The 21,361-nt window shown below is 40.9% G+C and overlaps 1 protein-coding gene across 1 annotated transcript in view; it reads right to left on the reverse strand.

Moving 5' to 3' along the window:
• Window positions 1-2,687: 2,687 nt before the first annotated feature.
• The window catches only part of si:ch73-211e3.1 (trithorax group protein osa), a 63,074-nt gene continuing 44,400 nt past the window's right edge, over window positions 2,688-21,361 (reverse strand). The window contains exons 3-5 of the mRNA XM_056746079.1: window positions 6,658-6,780; window positions 6,503-6,554; window positions 2,688-5,147 (exon numbers count right to left, since the gene is read on the reverse strand). Of these exons, the coding sequence (XP_056602057.1) occupies window positions 4,117-5,147; window positions 6,503-6,554; window positions 6,658-6,780 (1,206 nt within the window). The 3' untranslated portion in view covers window positions 2,688-4,116. The remainder of the gene's footprint in view (window positions 5,148-6,502; window positions 6,555-6,657; window positions 6,781-21,361) is intronic.

The following is a 21,361-nucleotide window of genomic DNA, read 5'->3' on the forward strand; positions in this document are numbered from 1 at the left end:
CGGCGCCCATTGGCTGCTTGTCAACTCATGAACTGCAAAGAATTTAGGGAGTTGTATTTTTATAAGGAAAATGAAGCAACGGCCAAAATCGGCGATGTTCCGTATTGAAATCGCATAACTTGATTAATGAATGGAAGGTATATTTGCAGGAATTCAATTTAATTAAAAGTATAATAATAAAACCTATATAGCCTAATAAAAACTCATTTTCTGTTGCAATTGGAATTAACTTAGCGATCTGACAGGGATGTCTCTCACAGTTGTACACAAACATGGTTTTTTTCATGGCTGATACACAGCATGTTTTAAAGTTAGCTTAAAAGTAAGAAGTTAATTAGATGTCTATTTTGTAGCAATATAGTTGTTATTTAAGTGTGTATGTAACATGAACCTGCACTTCTTTCACCTAAAACTACAAATTAGACCAATGTCTTTAATGTGGAAGCAAAACTGCTTCAGATCTAAATATGAAACAGGCAAAACCATACAACGGAAGAAGGGGAACTGAAATGATGAAAATGCCATGTCCATTTATATTGCTTTTTATGCTGTTGGTGTAAGGAAAGCTAATGAAAACATTGAGAGTGAAAATATATGTAAAAATGTATTTTGTATTTGACAAGTACCCACACTCACATTTTACATTTTTATTGCACACATTTTTTAACCATACTCATAATACTCATTAATACTGCACTATAGAGTAGCCTGCCAATAGTTTCTGTAAAAACTACTCAAGGCAGACACTTAACTGAGTGTGCACACAACTAGGGTTCATCTGCAACTGTTTAATTTCCAGGTCTAAGAAGGTATTGCATAAACTGCAATTACATAAATGCTAAGTAGGCTTTAGCCACTGGAGTCTTACATTTCCTTTGCATCATCTTTTTAAATGATGTGATGTGACAGCAATATCTGACAATAAATGCATCATGTTTTCTGCATGAGAGAGGGAAGTGTACAGTTAACTACAGAATACCCACTTTAATGTAAAATATGAGCAAACAGCTTAAGTTTAGAAAAATATGGCCTGGTTTCACTGACAAGGTTTAATGCTATTAATGCCAAACTAAAATGAATGGTTAACCTGTCTTAACTGAAAAGAACTTGCTCATAAATATCTTAAAATATATCAGTGCCATTGTTTTGTCTGGAGATGCACACCAGCATTGTTTTGTATGTATTCTTCTAAGTTATTTTTATTAAAGCAATATAAATACATTAATTCAAATAAGGCATAGTCTTGGCTTAAACTAAACTGTGTCTGTGAAACCGGGCCTATGTTACTTTTTGTTTTTATTCATAGTTAGATAAATCAGTTTGAAAGTCTGCAACTAATATATGAAAAGTATAAATAAAAAGCAAAATTAACAATGTTATCGCCTGGAAAGGACTCTGCTTTAGTCTAAAATTAAGAAAATACTTGTATGAACAATTCAAATTTTTTGAATTTGCGAAGAGACTGTTGGATTATTGCATAAAAAATTCACTGTATAAATGAAAGCTATTCTGATTCGCAAAAAATATAATCCCATTATCTGAACCAAATTGCCACTGGCTTAAACCCCTTTTTCAAATAACTCTTTCACCAAAACTTTTTGCATATCTCTTGCACTCTAAACACAGATGGCAAAAGTTAAAGGAATAGTTCACGCAGAAGTGAAAATTCGGTCATCATTGAAACACCCTCTTGTTGACGGGATCCACGTCACCAACATGGAGACGTGATGCTCATATGGAATTAATTTTTCATTCACTTTGACCTATGGACTTTTCAGAATCAGAAGACCTTAGCACACAATATATTAACTGAAAATAGGTTTATAAGAATATACATCTTTAACAGTAGTTATAAAAACAGTATTAAATGTTTTTGTACAAAGTAAACATTTATGTTTCTGTAACTACATGACCTAATGCTGTGTTTTTGTGGCGTGTAGTACTTATATTCACTGGTTGTATTTTATCTGAAGTCAAGTCATTTTGAGTACAGATAAAATGGTTTGAAGGAGATTAGAGAATGTAGCTTGAATGTAGATTCAAGATATAATTTTGTGTTTAAAGTTTGACCATGTTTGACCACTTTGACCAAGTGAGCCATGGAGAAAACTCCAGTGTTCTCCATCTCTAATGCTCTATAGTTTTTTTTATAATTTACTGGGTGTGTGTATCATTTGAAAGTTTTTTTGGATTTTGAGCACAGTTGCAATGGTTTTGAGGTGATTGTTTGATTTTGCCAGTGAAATTACAGATTTTGTCAATGTAGTTTAACGTTTTTTTGTGTGATAAAGACTTTGAGAAAGTGTGAAATAGTTTCAACAAATGAGTTTTTCTTGTCCTTTATTTACCCATATCAGTTTGCAAAGGAATATGCATTTTCCATTTTTTTATTCTACAGTATGTAACCTCATTCAGGCTTCTAAAATGCATCTAAACCTCTTCCTGTGAATAATTTCCCATGCTGGTTTCATTTAATTTCAATGACTTACCATAAACTTTCATCTCTGACTCATTGGAAACCAGTTTAATTTCAAATAACTTCAAACCCCAATAAAGACCAGAAACAGACGTACAGATTGGCCTCGTACACTAGGCACACTCTCTAGAATCTTCTACATGTTTACTCATATGGTTTCTGCAGAGTCCATGACCCCATTATCTGGTTTCTCCATAGCTCAATTCTGCTCAGTAGTTATCAGACATCTCAACACTATTTGTGGTGGCTAAAGAGGTGTGGTGCTTTTAATTTTACTGTAGTCATACATTTCAGTAACACCACCAGTGAAAACAAAGACAGGAAAACAAACAAAAGTGACAGGGTCAAAAATAGACATTATTCTTTTATACAGTTTATTTTCCAATCTAAAAATATGAAGACAAAATAAATCACAATTAATCACAAATCAGAATGTCTTAAAGTTCATGGGGTCAACTACATGTTCATGAACTGCTGAAAACCCAAGACTCTGGCACAAAGGATTGTGGGTCTTACTGTGAGAGGTGCTGCTCTTGTGTTCCCATAATAGGTGGTGTGAAATATATATATTGTCCCCAGGTTCCACGTAGCTGGTGTGCACATACAAAAGACATTCCTAAAATTGTCGAAAAGCATCCTTGGTCCAGAAAACTTGATCCTTATTTCTTATTTTGTCACACTGATTTTTACACTGGTGTCTAGTGTAAAATGTATTATGCTATGGCAATTTATGGAACCTCTGGACTGCAATATCAGAATGAAATACTGTGACAAGGTATTGTACTCCAAACCTCACAATTTAAAAACACAAAACAAAACAAAACTGTTCTTGAGCTGACTAGGGTACCAGAAGTTAAGTTATGTCAAAACCATAACAGTTTTATCAACACTGTAATACATAGTATTACTCCAAAACTAACCATACTGTCTTGCATAATACAAATTACAAAAGAGTTTCCCAGTGTAAAACACATCATTTGTCATTTTTTACATCATTGTATTTTTGTTTTATTCATTATTTACAATGACATTTATAAGAATTAATCAGCAGAAAAGAAGCATAAATATGTTTACTTCTCTTTTCTATATTACAGTTTAAGAAACAACATTTTTGTATATTTTACAAAACACGTTATTTACAAGTCAAGCCCCTTTTCAAATACACATTAAAACAAGGTATGCTTTTCAATAAGCAATAATGAAAAGCTAGACATCTCCGTCTGGTCAGACATGAGAACAACACTGTACCAACATTGCATTTACTGCAAGAGAACGTTCAATAAGCTGCTGGGGAAAGCTTGTGTATTCATATCAGTGTTTCACTCCATAGATATTAAACATAATTTACAATTGAATTGTAATATAGTGCAAGGAGCACTGGAAGAGCAACCTGTGAGCATTTGAAAGGGCATCTTAAAACCCTGTCTGATGGCTCAATCACCTTTTGAACTCTTTAAATAGAGCTGGGCAGCAAAGTCATTTCAGGGGGTTTAGCAGTGCATCATTTCCACCAATACATTCTTGCTTATACCAACCCTGACAAATAAGGTTTATAACCTTATAAATCGGTGACCCCCCGACTCCGGTTCTGCCGCTGTTTGTAGTGATTTTCAACCTGGGAAGGTCTGGACCTGTCATCCCTACGAGTTTTGCTCAAGGTATTCATCAATCATGTTGAGATTGTTCAGCCAGTCTTCATTGTTTCCCACCAGAGTGTCTATAAAGTCCACTTCCCCACCACCATCTCCTCTCCCAGGCCCTTGCATCCCCCCCGGCATTGCCCCGTTGCTATGATGCTGTGACGTATAGTCATAAGAGGGTAGTTTAGGTACAGTATTGTGTCCAGGGCCATAGCCCTGCGGTGAACAATGTTTGCCCACAGAAGCAATCTGGTAGCTAGGAGGAGCCATGCCATGGGCCGGGTGCATCATAGACGGACCACCGGGCTTCATAATAGCTAAAGCAGAAAGTGGACCTCGGATTCGGAGGTTTTGCGGGGCCATGGAGGAGAGCGGCTGGCTGGTGGGCATCTTCTGATCCGGCCTGCCAACCAGACCAGGGGCTACCTGATTAGGCGGAGGACGGGCACCAGGGAAGTTGGCTGGCATACCTGCCATGCTAGATCGCTGTGGAAACTGAGGTCCTCCACACCCGGGTGGAGCTGCTCCACTGGGGAAGGGATGCTGGTGGTTACCAGGGTCCATGTGTGGTTGCACACCCTGCTGGTGCTGCCAGAGCTGGGACTGTGATGAAGGCTGCTGCTGTGAAGGAAACATCATACGCGAAGGAAGAGATCCGGTTTGGTGTAACGCCTGCCGCAGGTGATGGGTTGGCACAGGACCCCCTGCCAAGTTGGGACACGGCATTCCTGGTCTGGTCACACCATGAGATGGGTGCAGCGGTTGACGTGGAGGTCCACCCAATCCCATCATGCTCTGGCCTGGCTGCATTGGCATTCCAAAGTCTTGCGAGGGGTGGCAGAGGGGTTGTTTGGGACCTTTGCTACACATGTATCCTCCAACAGATGGACCCATTTGGGAGACAGAGTTGGAGGAAAGACCCATTCGATTTGAGGGTAAGGGACCGCTGTGGGTGAGCATGGAGGAATTGGGCTGTTGAGATGCCCCCATTGTATAACCACCACAGTCTGGAGGAAGTGGTCGACCTGGACCTGCAAAGGAGAAAGCGATAACATTTTTTACTGTAGCATCACTTTGGCTATATAACCATGTTGCAAGAAATACAGTAGTGGCCAAAAGCGATGTTCACCTTTTAAAAGTTAAATCAATAAAAATTTGATTTTTTTTCTTTTTTATGTTCACTCATGTAACATAATCCAATTATGTTGGCATGAATGATTTGTGTCGTGTTGACATATAATTGTTACGACTGAGGATTTATTTTTCGCAACATGCTTTGGTTTATACTGCACTTGGAGTTATTTTCTTTATAAAGTGTTGTTTTACTGGTTAATGCTTTGGCCCCTATCACTCACCCGGCACAATAAGGCGCAAGGTGCATGCCAAGTGTTTTTGCCAGTTTCAGCCTGACATAGTTCTCATTTTCCCGTCCTGCGCTGGGTTGTTTGAATAGCAAATTCACCCACGGGCGTGATGGTCTATAAAAGGGGTGTTTTCAGGCTCAGTGTTGGCGCGTTGCTATTTTTTAAGGAACTGAAAACATAGACAAACTCAAACCTGGTCTACACTCTGAAGTCAATGACGCAAATTTATTTTCAAAAGAGCGCATTAGAAGACAATGCGCCTCTGGGCGGGTGCACAACGTGCTTTCACTTTATACTTATTACACAGAGGGAAGCGCAGCAGCACACAAACAAGACAAATGAAAAAAATAAAATGGACTACAATGTAAAAGTTTATTATTGTGAACATAAAGATAAAAAATCTGGCTTGTCATGTAGATGATCTGCTTTTGCTAGTTTAACGACAGGAAAACGGTCGGCGCGCCCGGGCCTTTAACCTCACGCATGAGCTGATGCATTTTCTTAAAAATCGTTCAGTCTTTGCTCCTGCAAATTCCACCATGAAAAACGCGAATCTGCCATGGCATGAGCACAACTGGCTCTTAAAGGGAATGAGAGATGACACTCAGATTGTTTTAATGCATTTTACTTCCCAAAAACACCCATTACTTCTTAAGATAAACCCATTCAGACCATGCGCCCGGGCGCGCCAACCGTTTTCTTGTCGTTAAACTAGCAAAAGTGGATTTGGACACGCCCTGAGTGCACCTGCGCCCTGCGCTTAAGACCATGCACTTAGATCGTGAAAATAGGGCCCCTATGTTTATGTACCTTTGAGATACAAGGGATATACATAATGTTTTACATTAATCCATCAGATTATTTTTTTAGTGCGTGGTAGTTTATTCCAACCTTAGAGGGGCAATAAAGGTAAATAATTTTTAGCTAATACTGTACATTGGAGCTAAATAAACAGTGTTTAGTAATAACACCCAATCATGTTGATGTGAATTTTTTATTTTATATAGGTTTGGTGACTGTACCTTGAAATGTGATATGTCCTCCGTTCAATTGCTCCATTTGCCTTTGCTTTTCCTACACAAAACAGACAGGGATAAATTAACATAAATAAAAAATCAATATCATCTACATACAAATTATATCAATCATGGAATATTTATAGATTCTGAGTACTGACTTGCTGTTGAAGCTGTTTGTTTATTAGTTGACTCTTAAGCAGGTTGTAGTTGGCGCTCTGGGGTTGCCGTGGCACCGCTGATGGAGGTTCCTGAAGGTGTGGAACCAGTACTGCACCTTGATCCTATAACACAACGAGCAAAGATAGACATTTTTAACTTGTGTTCAGATTACAGAAATATACATCTTCTTTTTGTCCAAAACAAAGGCCATCACAGCCACACAGACATGATCTAACCTTCACTTGACCTACGCCAACAACTGTAACCAACTACGCATAATCTCATCGCGATCAAAGACATGACGCCATTTGGCGTAACTCAACACCACTAAAAAGGTCATTTTAAACAAGGCAACATGTTCAAACAAGGCTTCTTTCCTTAGCAGTGTCGTAAACATCTGTAAATAACCACAGAGGATTCAGACCAGACCCTGCCTTCCCAGAGCCAGGGACGCTTGTTTTTGTTGGCTTTGTCTGAATGCACCCCACCACCCGAATGGTCCACCCAGGCATTCCCATATTCCCATTCCCACAGAAGAAATCCTCCCCACCCACCCATCCCCCCCCCCCCCGATCCCATCCAGATCCTGAAAACACCTCTTACTCATGCATAACGGAGTTGAACATAGTTGATCACAGTTCATTTTTAAATTATAGAGAGATAGCTACTTCTAATATGAAATACTGTGCAAAGATAAAACATTTAGCAGACACACATTTAGTCACAAACTTGGGTTAACCTTCAGTTCCGTCCATGACAGACAGTAACAGAAAATACAGGAAAAAGGAGGATCTGACCTATGTCAGATCACAAACGCAAAAAGAAATGAATGTGCTTGTTATTCGAACGAAAAGCAAAATGCAAGATAACAAAACTATCAAGTGTATTTATTTCAACAATTGAAATGCATATGAAATCTTAGCATGGTATGAACATAACGTTCACATAACAGAGTTTATCCAAAGGTACTAACAGAAACTCCTAGCATGAATTTGGTGTAATCATCTTTGCTTGTAGCAGACAGGGTGGTGAAGCAGCTTCCCAGGGGGAATGTCGAGGTGCTTTGCAGTGGAAATGAATGGCTTGTCTGCAGCACTAGGGCTGGTAATGGATATTGATCCAGCTCTTGGGCATATGCAGTCAGACTGGAGAGCCGGTTCAGACGCTTTTGATGGTGTAGTGTTAGGGCTGTGGCCTCAAATAGTCCAGGGAACGAACCTTTTTACCACTGAGATAACTAAAATAGTTGAAAGCAAATCTGTTACTTCTGAAATATAGATAATGTAGTGTTTTCAATTCTCTCGCTTTGTTTCGCCTCTAAAATAGATAATAATTAGCTACTTTGTTAGTATGTTAAGACACACAGTGGGGAGAAATTGCAAGTCGTATCTGTAACCGAACGCTAGATGGCGCATGCGCACTCTCATAGTCTCAAAGCTTAACCAGGACGAGTCGCGTTGATCCTCCTGAAGAACAGTTTAATAAACCGGGCTTTATATGAACGACAGCTCTATCTCCTGTTTTTATCGATCCGCTCATCCTAAAGCACTCGAAGGCTGAAACCAAACATAATCTGCTCTTTGTCCAGCCTGGCTTAGGCATTGCTATTTCTAGGCGGAGGGGATCTAGTGAACGTTAACAGAGGACTGCGCTTTAGGGTAGCATGCAAGTCGGTGTCCAAATATGAAGTATTTGCCTACTGATTGTTAACTAGAATGCGCGACGCGTTATACTGTCAGGACGCAGCTTGCGCTTTTTCCGGGAGAGCTCGCCAAGTAAAACAGCGTTTCCGATTGTGCCCACTGTATGAGACGGCCATGAGCTACACCCTCACACCTCACAACATTTCCAGAGCCTCCAGCAACACACGCACGCTAGAATAAAGGAGTGCGTCCCTTTCCGTTCTGTGCGCTCGCGGTTCAGCGCGCGTTTAATAGATGATATATCACAGCAGCAGAGGTTATCAAAGCAATCCGCTGCCTTTGTTGTCGAACAGAAAGAGACCGATCCGGTGCCTACAAGACTGTAACAAAGAAAGTGAGATACGTTTAACCCTGTCAAATTCCTCGGGCGGGGAAAAACATAAATTTAAAGGGGTATCGCCCTTTCTGTGCGTTGCGGGGGAAAAAAAAATTCAATTCATTAAAAAAGTAAAATAAAGCCATTGTATAAAATAGAGATGAGATCAAAATAAAATGAAGAGTAAAACCGACAACAAATGTAACCAAAAAAATGAATGTAACATTCAATTCAATTTTATTAAAGGTTATGTTTAGAGATAGAAAGAGGCACATGGCAAAACACTCACTATTCTTCATGTTCTCTCTCAGGGGCTTATACTCATAAACTCATGCTGTGTGGCAATGCCCCCGTCAATCAATCACAAACATACAGAAGTGGTAAACGCCCTAAAGGTCGATCCATTCAGGTTGAAATATAATCAAACATTTTTCACAACCTTGAATATTTAATTTATCATTTAACTGAGACCCCAATTAAAGGGCAAATAAACAGGCTTTGCTTGGCAGAGGCAAGTTAAATGCATCCATATGTTCATATTATGGTCCATTCTAGAGGCTTCAGTGTAATTGCCATGGTAAAATGTAGCAGTGCAGGGGAGAGAGAGAGATAGAGAGAGAGAGAGAGAGAGAGAGCGAGAGAGAGAGAGAGAAGGTGGTAGTTTTCGAATGTCGAAGTAGCAACTAAGTGACCTTGCTGGGAGTAAAAGGGGAGGAACAGACAAAGAATGGAAAGCTCATGGAAAAGTTGGAAAGAATACATCTACGATGCTTAAAATAGGCAGGAAGATAAATTATATAAGAGCGAGAGTGAATAAGACAACATGTTTTCCCCCTAATGAGTAAATATCATTTGTTAAACAGGCCAAATTAGAAACTGCAGCGGATATAAAAGACATATATTTACATTCATGAAATTGACAGACACTTTTATCCAAAGTTAATTACATTCAGGCTATGCTTTTTTAGCAGTATGTGTTTTCTCTGTGAATCAAACTCAGAGTCAAAACCACATTTGTTGGTTGAGCTACAGGAGCAAATAGAAAGACAGGACACATGCAGAAAGTGTAAAAAAGACAGAAAGTAGAACAGAGTTGTGTAGAGCGTGTGAGAGTTTGGATGGCAGAGGTCCAGTTGTCTAGAGCACAGACACTAAGTATAATATAAGCTTTGATCTCCACGGAAACCACGTTTATTTACGTCTATTACCTTAATGGCTGGGTTAAAGGATTATAAATGTTAACCAACATAAAAATGCCCAGTGGTAAATAATCCGTAAAAAACAGGAACTTCTCTTTAAACTGGAAAAACTGAAATATACCGTAAAATAATATTTTTTTGTAAAATGATAGAACATAAGGATATATATTAAAGCGTTTCCCCCATTTTTCTTGTAAATGGGTTGTCTTGTTCTGTAATTTTATAGTTTTTGACTGTTTTGCAAAAATAAATTCCGCTGCTGGTGTGCTAGAAATTAACTGTAAAATAACGTTTTTTCCCTGTCAAATTATATTCTTGTAAATTTGCAGTTTTTGACCATATTAAAAAAATACATAAAATCTGTAAAACAGATTTACATTTTACATGGAAAATCAGTAAAAAATGAACCGTAAAATTCTATTAAATTACAGTTTTTTACATCAATTCTTATGTCTATATGAAGGTTAAGTGAAAAGCATTGACATTCATAATGTCAAATAATATTTAAAATTCAGGCGCTAGTCTAATGAGTACATACACAGCATTACATTCATGTGTCTATGTGTGATGGTGGTGGGATCGGCTCACATCATTGGGCATGAGAGAGGATGTTAATGAATGTGGCGCCTGACCTACTTCCACAACAACACGTATCAGCTCTCTTTCTCTCTCTTACGCTCTCTGTTTGTCTAGCTTGAAGACAAGAGCCAGCCTTCATGCCAACATTACTCCGCTGGTTAACCACACTTTGCCATGTCCACCATACACAGACAGGCGGAGAGAGAGACAGACAACCCATTCCAATAGTCAAAGCCACTTTTTGAGACATCCACGTTTTGTTCAGACATGCAAAAATAGGTATAGGTATAAATCTCTCTCCTCCCTTTATTGAAGGAAAGTGAATAAAGATTGGAGGTGTGTGGGTGGGTGGGTGGATGTAAAAGGAGAGAAAGAGAAAGACAGAGCTCCCCCAGTCTTGCGGCTTTGAAGCCTGCTAACTATCCTGGGACCCTTTGAAAGACCGCCTCAAATTCCCGAACTGTTCCTGGCACGCACTTCTGTGTGCGCACACACACCCCTCCCCCTTTCCAGTGGACACACACACTTGTGTGCAAAAGCTTGCTTACATACCACATTCGCACAAAACATATTTACACATTAAAAATGTTCTCACACGTACTGTATACACATTCGCACACACACCTGGGCTAAGAGGGAAAGAGCCTCTGCCAGGCTAGTGTTAACTTGGCAGAGGGCTTAATTTATTCAGCATTCATTCCTACCGCAGCTGGGCTCTGTGTCCTCAACCTTGCAGAACACAGAACCGCAATTGGCTGCGCCAGCAACCCGACGCCTTCAGACCCGAACTTGTATCTGTTCATGTGTTCAGTAAGAATGAAATCTGTGGCATTTTTTATCAGTATTCTTTAGATACAGGATTCCTCCAAAGGGCTGACAGTGTACCTTGGAAAGTTGTAATTATTGCTTTTGTAAACTCTTGAAAATGAAATTACAGTTGCAGTCTTATAAACTCTCAGCGATTCTCTAACAATGCATCTTAGTCCTGTGGTGGACGCAGAGGCTTATTTGTTTGCTTTTGTCTGAAGTAGGCCCCTCTGCAATACCCTGCAACCATATTCTCTACCATCTGCGTACACCTCCCACCCCTGCTCCTGTACACCCCCCCCCCTTCATCCACCTCAGGGCAAGGTCACTAGGGACAGGCTCGGCTCAGCCACTAAACCACAACACAAAGACAACACAGTCGGCCTTGACTGTGTCTGACCATGTGTTTTATTAAGCCATTTTAGATGCTGTCATGTCTTATACTGTTAGCATGAATGTTTTTTTTTTTAGTGCACTCATCTTTTCAAATTTTATTTGGTTGACTAAATCAATTCTGATAGGAGAATAAACTATTATTACATTATTGAAATCTTGACATTTTATTTTCTTAATACATGCATTCACATTAACAATGTATATGTTTGGCCAGTTGTCACATTAGGATGTTAAGTGTAAAAGTGTTGAGTGTAAATCTTTGTGTCATTTATGTATCTATAAATGGAACCTTGTGTGGAACTCTTAAATAATTAGCTTACCAAATAATAAAATCAAATAAAATTGTGGATTTTCTGGTCCAGTGATTGTTGAATTTCAACTTAATCAACCCTCATAAGTGGTTATCACACAAAAAAAGAATAATCCTAATACAAGTACAAACAAAGAGTTTGGTACCAAAATGAGATAACTATCTAAATTTCAAAAATCATGTTTTTTTATTGTACATTCCAAATAATATCAATCAAACTGCAATTGGTTTGTCTCTGTTTAAGGCATGATAGCTGAAAAAAATCACTTAATTAACACAAAAACACAATAAAAACATGATAACATGATAAAAAAACATGATTTAAAATGTCTTTTTTAAAACGAGTTATCTCATTTTGGAACCAAACTCTCCATATTATTGTTGTGTTGCTTTCAGGTTGATAAGAACTTGTCTTCTTTCCACTTATTTTGACCTGTTTCTCCAGTTTTCACTTTCTGCAAATAAATGCTTCTTGTTGTTTACTTGAACACATGTTCTGCCTTTGTTGCCTTCCTGATCTACTGGGCAAACACAGTGTCTATTTGATTACACAGGTAGGAGGGCTTTGTTTCATCAAGGACTGTTTACATTGAGAGAAAAAGTTTGAATTCCATGTAGTTCTCAAGAGATCACAATACCTTGTGCGTGTATTTGCTGTGTAGAATACCAAGGATACAGGTCTGTCGGTTAATACTAAATAATGAGCAGGGGGGGAGATATGATTGGGAGGAAAAAGGAACAAAGAAATGTGGAGCATGTACGTGTTACAATGTACTCTTCTCTCACTGTCTCGATTGATACCTAACAGCATAGGAAATCAGGGACAACCTGTTACTTTTCTTATAAAACAGAACTGAGAGGATGCTATATCACTACAATATCTTGGTAATCCTTTCCCCAAATCTAATATTCAACACACATTTCCAGCAGGTTCAATCCATGCAATGGGGTATGTTCATGTTTTGTGCTGCTTTAAAAAAAAACACTCAAGTTTCTTAAAAGAACCATGTCTTTCTTCCTTTTTATTGTCTAAATAACCTTTTACTACAACAAGAAACAGAAAGGTTCTTTGAATATAACAGGTTCCTTATGGAACCATTTAGCTAAAAATCGTATTCTACGGGATTGTGTATCTCCTTTTTTTAAACCCCCAAGATGCTATGATCTTTAAGTTCAGCTTTAACAAACTTAAAAACGTGCTTTTGAACTGCATTTTGTTTGATTCCATTACGCTGAATTTAGCCCTATTTCAATGCAAGAACACGCCCTTATTGAAACAGTCACAATCACTTCAATAGAACATTTTACATATGCATACATTTAAGAATGATTTACACAAATTTGCGCTTGTTTTTTGTAAGCAAGGTCCTATAAGTTTTGTATATAAAGGTTTAAAAAAGCACTTCAATGGTAACAGCTTCCATGGATTTATTAGTGAGCCTAACTGAAAGATTATTCAATCTTATTCATCTTCAGTTTAGATGCAAAGAAAGAGTTGATGAAAACACTATTGGCTGAGTAAGATTTCAGTGAACATGCCCCTACTTTTCTGGCTTTCAATGTGCAAGAACAGTCAACAGCACACCAGAACTTCCTTCCTGTAGACCACAAGTGTGTGTGTTTATGAGAAAGCACCAGGCAGAGTTACTATGTGTCTGAGCCCCAGCATAATTTTGTATTTATTTAATTACAACACTTTTTTATTATTTAACTCTTTCCAGCTCCATTGCTATCAAACAATTGCACAGAACATACACCCACACAGTCTCTCTCTCTCTAAGAGGGATCGTGGGGGGATTACTGCTGTCAAAATAGATCAGCTGCTTAGACCACTCACCCTTGTCTAAACCAGACTGCTACAAGCCTTATGAAACTGGCAATCCCTTATAAACACTTTATAAACACCTTACACACTCTTCTTAAACCTGTAATCATAGCTTATTAGCCTCTTAGACACTCCACAAAGCTGCCATGACAGGTTAAAATAACACTCATCCAGTTAGGCTTTATCTTCCAATCTATCTAGGTTTTGGCTCTGTATTCAGCACCTTATGTGAACACACACAATAAATGTTAACAATTTAAATCTTGGTGTTGATTCTATATCTTAAGGTTGAACCATAAACAGCTTCTCATAGCTAAATCCTGGATGCTACAGAAATAAGTAAGAGATAATGTGTAAAGCTGGCCATTACCGAGGACCCAGTCCTTATATAAAGCTTATCATGACTATTCACTAAATAAATAAACAAACATTAAATATTCACTCAAGCTAAACTTACATTATTGTGTACATTTGCTGCTGTGTAGTTACATGTAAATGATGTGTCATTCGTTGTATTCTGGTGTAATAATCGTGTAAATGTGTACAAGAAATGTCTTTCATGGTGCCATGTTGGTCGGAACTGCACCCACGATTTTCACCTACTGTTGCACCTGTGTATATGGTTGAGTGACAATAAAGGGATTTGATTTGATTATTGTTTACGAAGAAAAAGACTATGGACTAATGAATCTTACACTGCTATCATCGCCAATAAAATATTCAACTGCAGACTGGTGCAATTGATCAATCAGAATAAAGCAGTCCAGTGAGGTATGCAAGGTGTGTATGTGTTCTCTGACATCTGCAGCCCATTCAAGGCACTTTGTCATCCTTAGGGAAGAGAGACCTTGGGGTCCACCAGTTTTTTGGTGGTGCATCTTCATACAAGGTTAGCAACTTAAATCCACTGGTAACGTGCAAACACACACACGCACACACACACGCAATATGTCCTTGAGCATTCTCCTCTTCTGTCTGTGCTGCCTTTCTAAGTTGAACTCCCCTTGCTCCTACACACACATTATTTGGCCAGTATGTTTGTTTTTGGGTTGATTTTTGTGATGGTGCAACACTGTTTTTTGAGTGGCCACTTCTATATTAAAATCCATAATTTTATTTTATCCTCACACAAGCATGACATTAGAAGGAGAAATTACCAGTAGGGACACGGAAGTCCTAAACCTCTTCAGTGTTTGTTTGGCTCATGAGGTCTATAACATCTGAGCATTGTGATTCCTCTACTAACAAAGATGTTGGCATTTTAAAACCAATGCAGGACTACATTTAGCATAGGAATTTCTGTCAGGGCTCGGGTCTGAACTCCTGCTTGTTTTGTTTGTTCGTCTCTGTATTGTCTGTGTCGAGCACATGGTTGAGTTGACACAGCTCACCATGCGCTTGGAGTCCGTGTATGCCCCGCCCCCTTGTTTTCCGCTTTTCATTCTCGCACTGGTTTCTCCTTTCCCTCATCACAGCTCACCTGCTCTCACTCTCCAGTTAATTTTGCCCCACACTTAATCCTCTTCTGTTCTGCCGTACATTGTCAGATCGTTAGATTGTCTAGCTACTCTGACCTATTGTCTTGGATTTAAAACTTTTGTCTTGGAAATCTCTTGCCTAGTGGGATTATTAACGATCTAGTTTACAAATTTTTTTACTCCTCTCCTTCCTGATGCGCCAAGTTACCCATCAGACTGGTCTTCCAGGGGGTCTCTCACGATGGCCATGCTCTGCTCGATTTTGGAGCAGGATGTAACTTCGCTGCCAATGTCGGGGGGAATTTTGGTCGTACCCCTCTACAAGCTGATGGAGGCTCAGTCAATCACGGGCAACTCACTACCATCACCCATGTCACCCCTTGTGTAAGTCTTTTCTCTTCCGGGAATCATTGTGAGAGGATTGTGTTATTCATACTAGATTCCCCTTTGAACCAGTTAGTTCTGGGACATCCGTGGCTTGTACAGCACAACCCTAACATGGATCGGGGAAGGTCGTGTTAGCCTGGAGCCAGTCTTGTCATGTGTCTTGTTTGGGTCCTTCCTCTTCTCCTGTCTCCTTGTCTTGTGTTCTGCAGGTTTAACCCACCGACCTATCCAGTATCTCGGCGGAGTACCAGGATCTTGGGACAGATTTCTGCAAGTCCCGGCCTATCAAAAGACGTCCAGCACCACCGCATAGCACCGCAAGAACCTTTCGGCGGGTCTGAGTTCCGAGCGACAGTGTGTCGGGGAACCGGACCTAATTTTTTTTCCCTCTCTCCCCTCTCTCGTCCCTGTCACTCCTGGTGCTCCCGTCTCCATTCTCTCGTCTCGTTGGTGCATACACCCAGGCGCTGCGGACGTGGACTGGATCCCCGGGAGTAGGTACAGTGTCGGTGGTACCCCCGGCCTGTAAGGGGCAATGGGGGTATGTGGTGAGGAAAGCGTGGCGAGAGCCGTGAGGCAGGGCCGGTGGCGTGATTGATAGTTGGAATCAGCTGTGCGCACACTGGTCCCGCATTCCTCACGAAGGAAATCGGGAGCATAAGAGGACGAGTGACAGGACTGCTGACGAGAGACGTCCAGGCCCGGACATTTGTTTTAAGCTTATATTTATGTTCTTGTGGCCGGCAGTCGACCGTGAGGTGGCTGCTGGAATTTTACTTCTGTGTATTGTTTATTTTTTTTATTAAAACTTTATTTGAACGTTCGCCGGTTCCCGCTTCCTTCCTTCCTGTTATTGAACCGTATTACAAATGACATCATTGTTACGAACATGTAGCCCTTGCCCCTCATGTTGTCTGCCTTTGAACTTTTGCAGGGAGCTGCAAAAGTTCTTCACTAAATTAGACCTCTGCAATGCTTACCATCTTTCCGCATCCGTGGGGGGCCTTTAACACATATATGGGACATTTTGAAGTATCTGGTTCTTCCGTTTGGTCTAACCGATGCCCCTGGGTTTGGCGAATTTCTATCGTCGATTCATCAGAAACTTCGGCCAACTGGCCAGACCGCTTATTGCGTTGAACTCCACCAAGGTACCATTTAGGTGGAACCAGGACGCTCAGGTAGCCTTTGACATGCTCGAGTTTGATTTTGTCTCTGCACCTGTTATGTCTATTCCAGATCCTGCACTCAAGATTGACGCGTCTAATGTCGGGTTAGCCGCAGTCTTATCTCAGCGATCCTCCAGTCCTGCAGAGCGTAACTCTGACATTGGCAGGCGACAGCTGTTTGCGGTGAGACTGACATTGGGTGAGTGGCGCCACTGGTTGGAAGGAGCATCGCAGCCCTTCTTCTTATTCTGGAAGGACCATAAGAACTTGGAATATATCCATTCGGGCAAGATGTTGAGCTCACGACAGGCCCGCTGGGCACTCTTCTTTGACCGCTTTAACTTCACCCTCTTGTAGCGGCCAAGGTCTAAGAATACAAAACCAGATGCCTTGTATAGACTGTTCGAGGCCGCTGATAGGGAGTCTACAACCGACGGCATCCTCCCTGAAGGTTTGGTGGTCGGGCCTCTCTCGTGGAGCATCGAACGACAAGTGATTGAGGCTGGGTGAGGAGTGCAAGTGCAGACAGAGTGCCCAGGGGGTCAGTTGTTGGTGCCAGCGGCGCTGTGTACTGAAGACCTTCATTGGGGCCCTTCATCCAGATTAGTCTGCCATCCAGGAAACCGGGGAATGTTGGCCATCATCTGCCAACACTTCTGGTGGCCATCCATGGCCCAGGATGTCAGACAGTTTGTTTCGGCCTGCTCCACATGCGCCCAATGCAAGCCGTGCAATAGTCCACCCGCTGGTCTGCTCCGTCCCTTTCTCATCCCTACCAGCCCTTGGTCCCATATCGCTCTTGATTTTGTCACTGGGCTCCCCTGTTCTAATGGTAATACTGTGGTCCTCACGGTGGTGGATTGCTTCTCTAGAGAGGTAAATTTTATTCCCCTTCCCAAGCTCCCTTCCGCTAAGGAGACTGCATAACTGACGGTGGATCGCATCTTCCATCTCCATGGTTTGCCGGTTGACGTCGTTTCCGATAGGGGGCCTCAGTTCTCCTCCCGGTTTTGGAAAGAATTCTGCAGACAGGGGCTCTGCGAATCTGTCTTCAGGTTTTCACCCCCAGACCAACGGGCAATGCGAACGGGTCAACCAGGATCTTGGTAGAATGCTCCGCTGTCTGACATCCAGCAACCCTAGTTCTTGGTGCTGTCAGCTCTCGCGGGAAGAATATGCCCACAACTCCCATCATTCAGCCGGGGCAGGTATGTCAGCATTTGAATTTGAGTTATAATCCTCCTTTGTTTATCTCACAGGAACCCGACATTGCCGACGCACCTGGAGGAAGGCAAGAGGGGTCCTGGCCCGGAGCGAGAGACAGATCAAAGCAGCGGCTGACAGCCACCGATCCGCTCCCCCTACCTATGTGTGTGGTCAACGAGTATGGCTCTCCACTAAGGACCTACCTGTCCGAGTGCCTTCTCACAAGCTGGCACTCAGGTTCATCGGGCCATACCTATCACCAATGTGATTAATCCAATGGCCGTCAAACTCAGACTCCCTCCTCATCTTTGTCGGGTTCACCCTGAATTTCATGTGTCCGCCTCTTCAGCTCTGTTCGAGTGGGGTGTCTCACCAGTTCTTTGGTTCCAGTTTCTTTGCTACGGACTGCTGTGGAATCTGCTGATCGTCATCCCTAAGGACTCGTGTTCCACGGATTCTCTGCCATCCTCGTTGGATCGTTCAAGTGGTTTACCGGAGAGTTATTTTCTCTCTTGCGTTTGTGGATTACTCACATTGTCTTCGGAATCTCTCTCGCACGGACATTTGAGATGCAGGACACTCTTTTGCCCCACCGGATTCTTACACTTGTGGATTATTCATCATTGTGCGAACTGAGGTCACTCTATTTATCATCTCTCACCTTGTGGGTCAGGACACTTTTGAACATTCATCCCCCTTGTTGATTCGACTGAGCGCTCGAGCCTCTATCTTAATATTCTCTGGTTATTTGCTGTTGTGTGCCTGCTTGCATGAACACCGCTCATGTTTGACTCTGGTGACTCTATATCCCTGTATTGTACGTAATAAAGAGATATTCTGTATTCAGCATCTGACTCGTGTCTGTCATAACAAATTTCAATTATTTTCACAGCATATCCATTCAATTCCCAAGTAACACACAAATGAATGAACTGGTAGTTTGGGATAAATGTACATTTAGTACAAACAAAAACAAGAATGTCTGGCATAATCTATAACATATCTGTGAGCTGCCTGCAAAAACAAAATGTCAAGGTGTAAATTTCTCTTTCTCTCTGGCTTCCTCTGTTTCCTGGTTCATCTTATTCTGCCTTGTTTCTTCAAGCCCTTTCCCCTCAGTGAACAACTGCTTTAATAAAGCATCATAATCCTGGATGAATGAATTAGGTTAATGCTGGGTAACGGGTGACACAAACAATATATTCTCTCTCTCTCCATCTCACTCTCACGCTCAGTAAGCATAGACTGCTCTTTTAAGCGCTGCACACCCGGTTTCATTTGGTAAATTGATTGGGAGATTTGTGTGTTCAGTGGAAGATAAAGCCCCATGGGAGGAGTCCAAGAGCCGCTACCATTAAAACTGACAGATGTCAAACACACAAGCACTGGGCAACGGTGGCATATCATTAATTTTATTTCTTGTTATTCAAAAGTGGAAACAGAATAACATAAATGTTTTTTAACTTTCTATCCTTAACCTATTCTCCCTTAGGCAACAATTCTTTAATTCAGCTGAAATTAATGCCACAAAAACAGCCATTTCTAAACAAAAAAATGGTGTTAACATGTTATTGGCGATCTGTTTAATTATGCATGCCACATTTTAGTCCATATGTTCCTCAGCAAGCTTGCTACAGAGGAGGTAGCACTGTGTGTGCAATGATACCCTGTCATGGAGGGAATAAAACGGAATAGAATATACTGGAATCACTTCCATAACGTTTACTGGCCCGCCAACTTTAATCCCTGTTTTAATCTAATTTATTTTAGTGATGTCACAGCAATATATTAAGAGTAAGAGTAAGTGTTGCCCAGCAATCTTGCACAGATTGATCAAAGATACACATGAAGGTTTAGACATTGTTGGTTGGTGTAAATATGAGAAGGCCTACACATATAAGAGTCTAGGGTTTTCTGGGTCTAACGTAAAGGCTTGAAGCTGTAACGTCAGTCTAACCACTGACACAAACCATTGTGTGGGCGCATTCTCACATGTACACCAACACACACGTATTGTGTAACAGCCAGCAACAAACATGCACATACATATATACAGGTGCCATGTCATGTTGTCTGCAAGTGGTCGACTTAGTGGATCATAGCCACACCTCCATGTGTTCCTTGGCCAATAGGAGTGAAGGACTGGGTGTGCCCATGAATTGTGGCATTACATGAGCAGATTTCACCGAATTAACCACAGTGTTATGACTGAACCTGAACTGTTGCACAGACTTGTTTGTTTGTGCCCCGTCTCTCTAGGATGAAAGACTTTACAGTGATGCCAAAGGGTGGTTGTTTAATACACAGAAATAAATCAGCATATTTATTTTTGACATACAGATCTGTAAGACGGTGTAAAATAGTTTTGTTACTATGCATAACAAAAGTTAAAAGGATGGTGGTATCCACCACACTCTTAAAAATAAAGGTGCTTAAAAGGTTCTTCACAATGATGTAACACACACAGTTTCTGCCAATCTCATATTAATCTCGAGTACCCATAGAGTTGTATTGCATACTTCAAATCGGCGAAGAGTCTTTAGTTTGAATACATTTATAAAATACAGATACAGCTGTACGAATATTTCCCAAAAAATAGTTGACCTCCTGAATGCGTGAGGGTGGTTATTGATTGGAGTTGACGGAACTAAAGCACGACCGCACAATATATCATTGCATGATCCCTGCATAACTGTTAATTCACTAAAGTTCCTGTTGTGTAACTTGTGCACCTACATGCCGATTGCAAACAAAACACAGACAAATGACTGCGTGCGGTTCATGACCGGCATCTTTTAGCGCTGGGACAGCTCCATCTATCAGTTTCAAACGATCTCCAAATCTAGCCTTTTATCCATCGTTTATATAACATTCCTCACCGAAATGCAGTGAACTAACATACACAGCTGAACTTCACGAACATGCTCTCTTGCTCCAGCTGGTTGACGTGTGCGCATGCTCCTTCTCCCGCTCTCCCTGGTTAACACGTGGGCGTGCTCTTTCATCTCGCTCTCGCGGGCTGATGCATTGGTGTGCTTTTCCGGGAGAATTGTCCAATAAGGGACTAAGAAAAGTTGTTACGTAAGGGAATTTCATGTATGAAAAAAAGGGGTGTGTATCGAGTACAGAAATCATACGTCCAACTCGTTTTTTGACAAGTTGATAATGTCATGCATGAGAAGACAACATGTTTAACATTGTAAAGAAGTCAGAATGAATGAAATACTGTGGAACCTCTCCTTTAAAGAACAATCTCTTTCTTACTTATTTATAATCTTAAGAACCTCCATTCACCACAAAGTACCTTTTTTGAAACAGAAAGGTTCTT

The sequence above is a fragment of the Triplophysa dalaica genome, chromosome 1 (assembly GCF_015846415.1).
Source record: "Triplophysa dalaica isolate WHDGS20190420 chromosome 1, ASM1584641v1, whole genome shotgun sequence".
In the NCBI taxonomy this organism is placed as follows: Eukaryota; Metazoa; Chordata; class Actinopteri; order Cypriniformes; family Nemacheilidae; genus Triplophysa; species Triplophysa dalaica.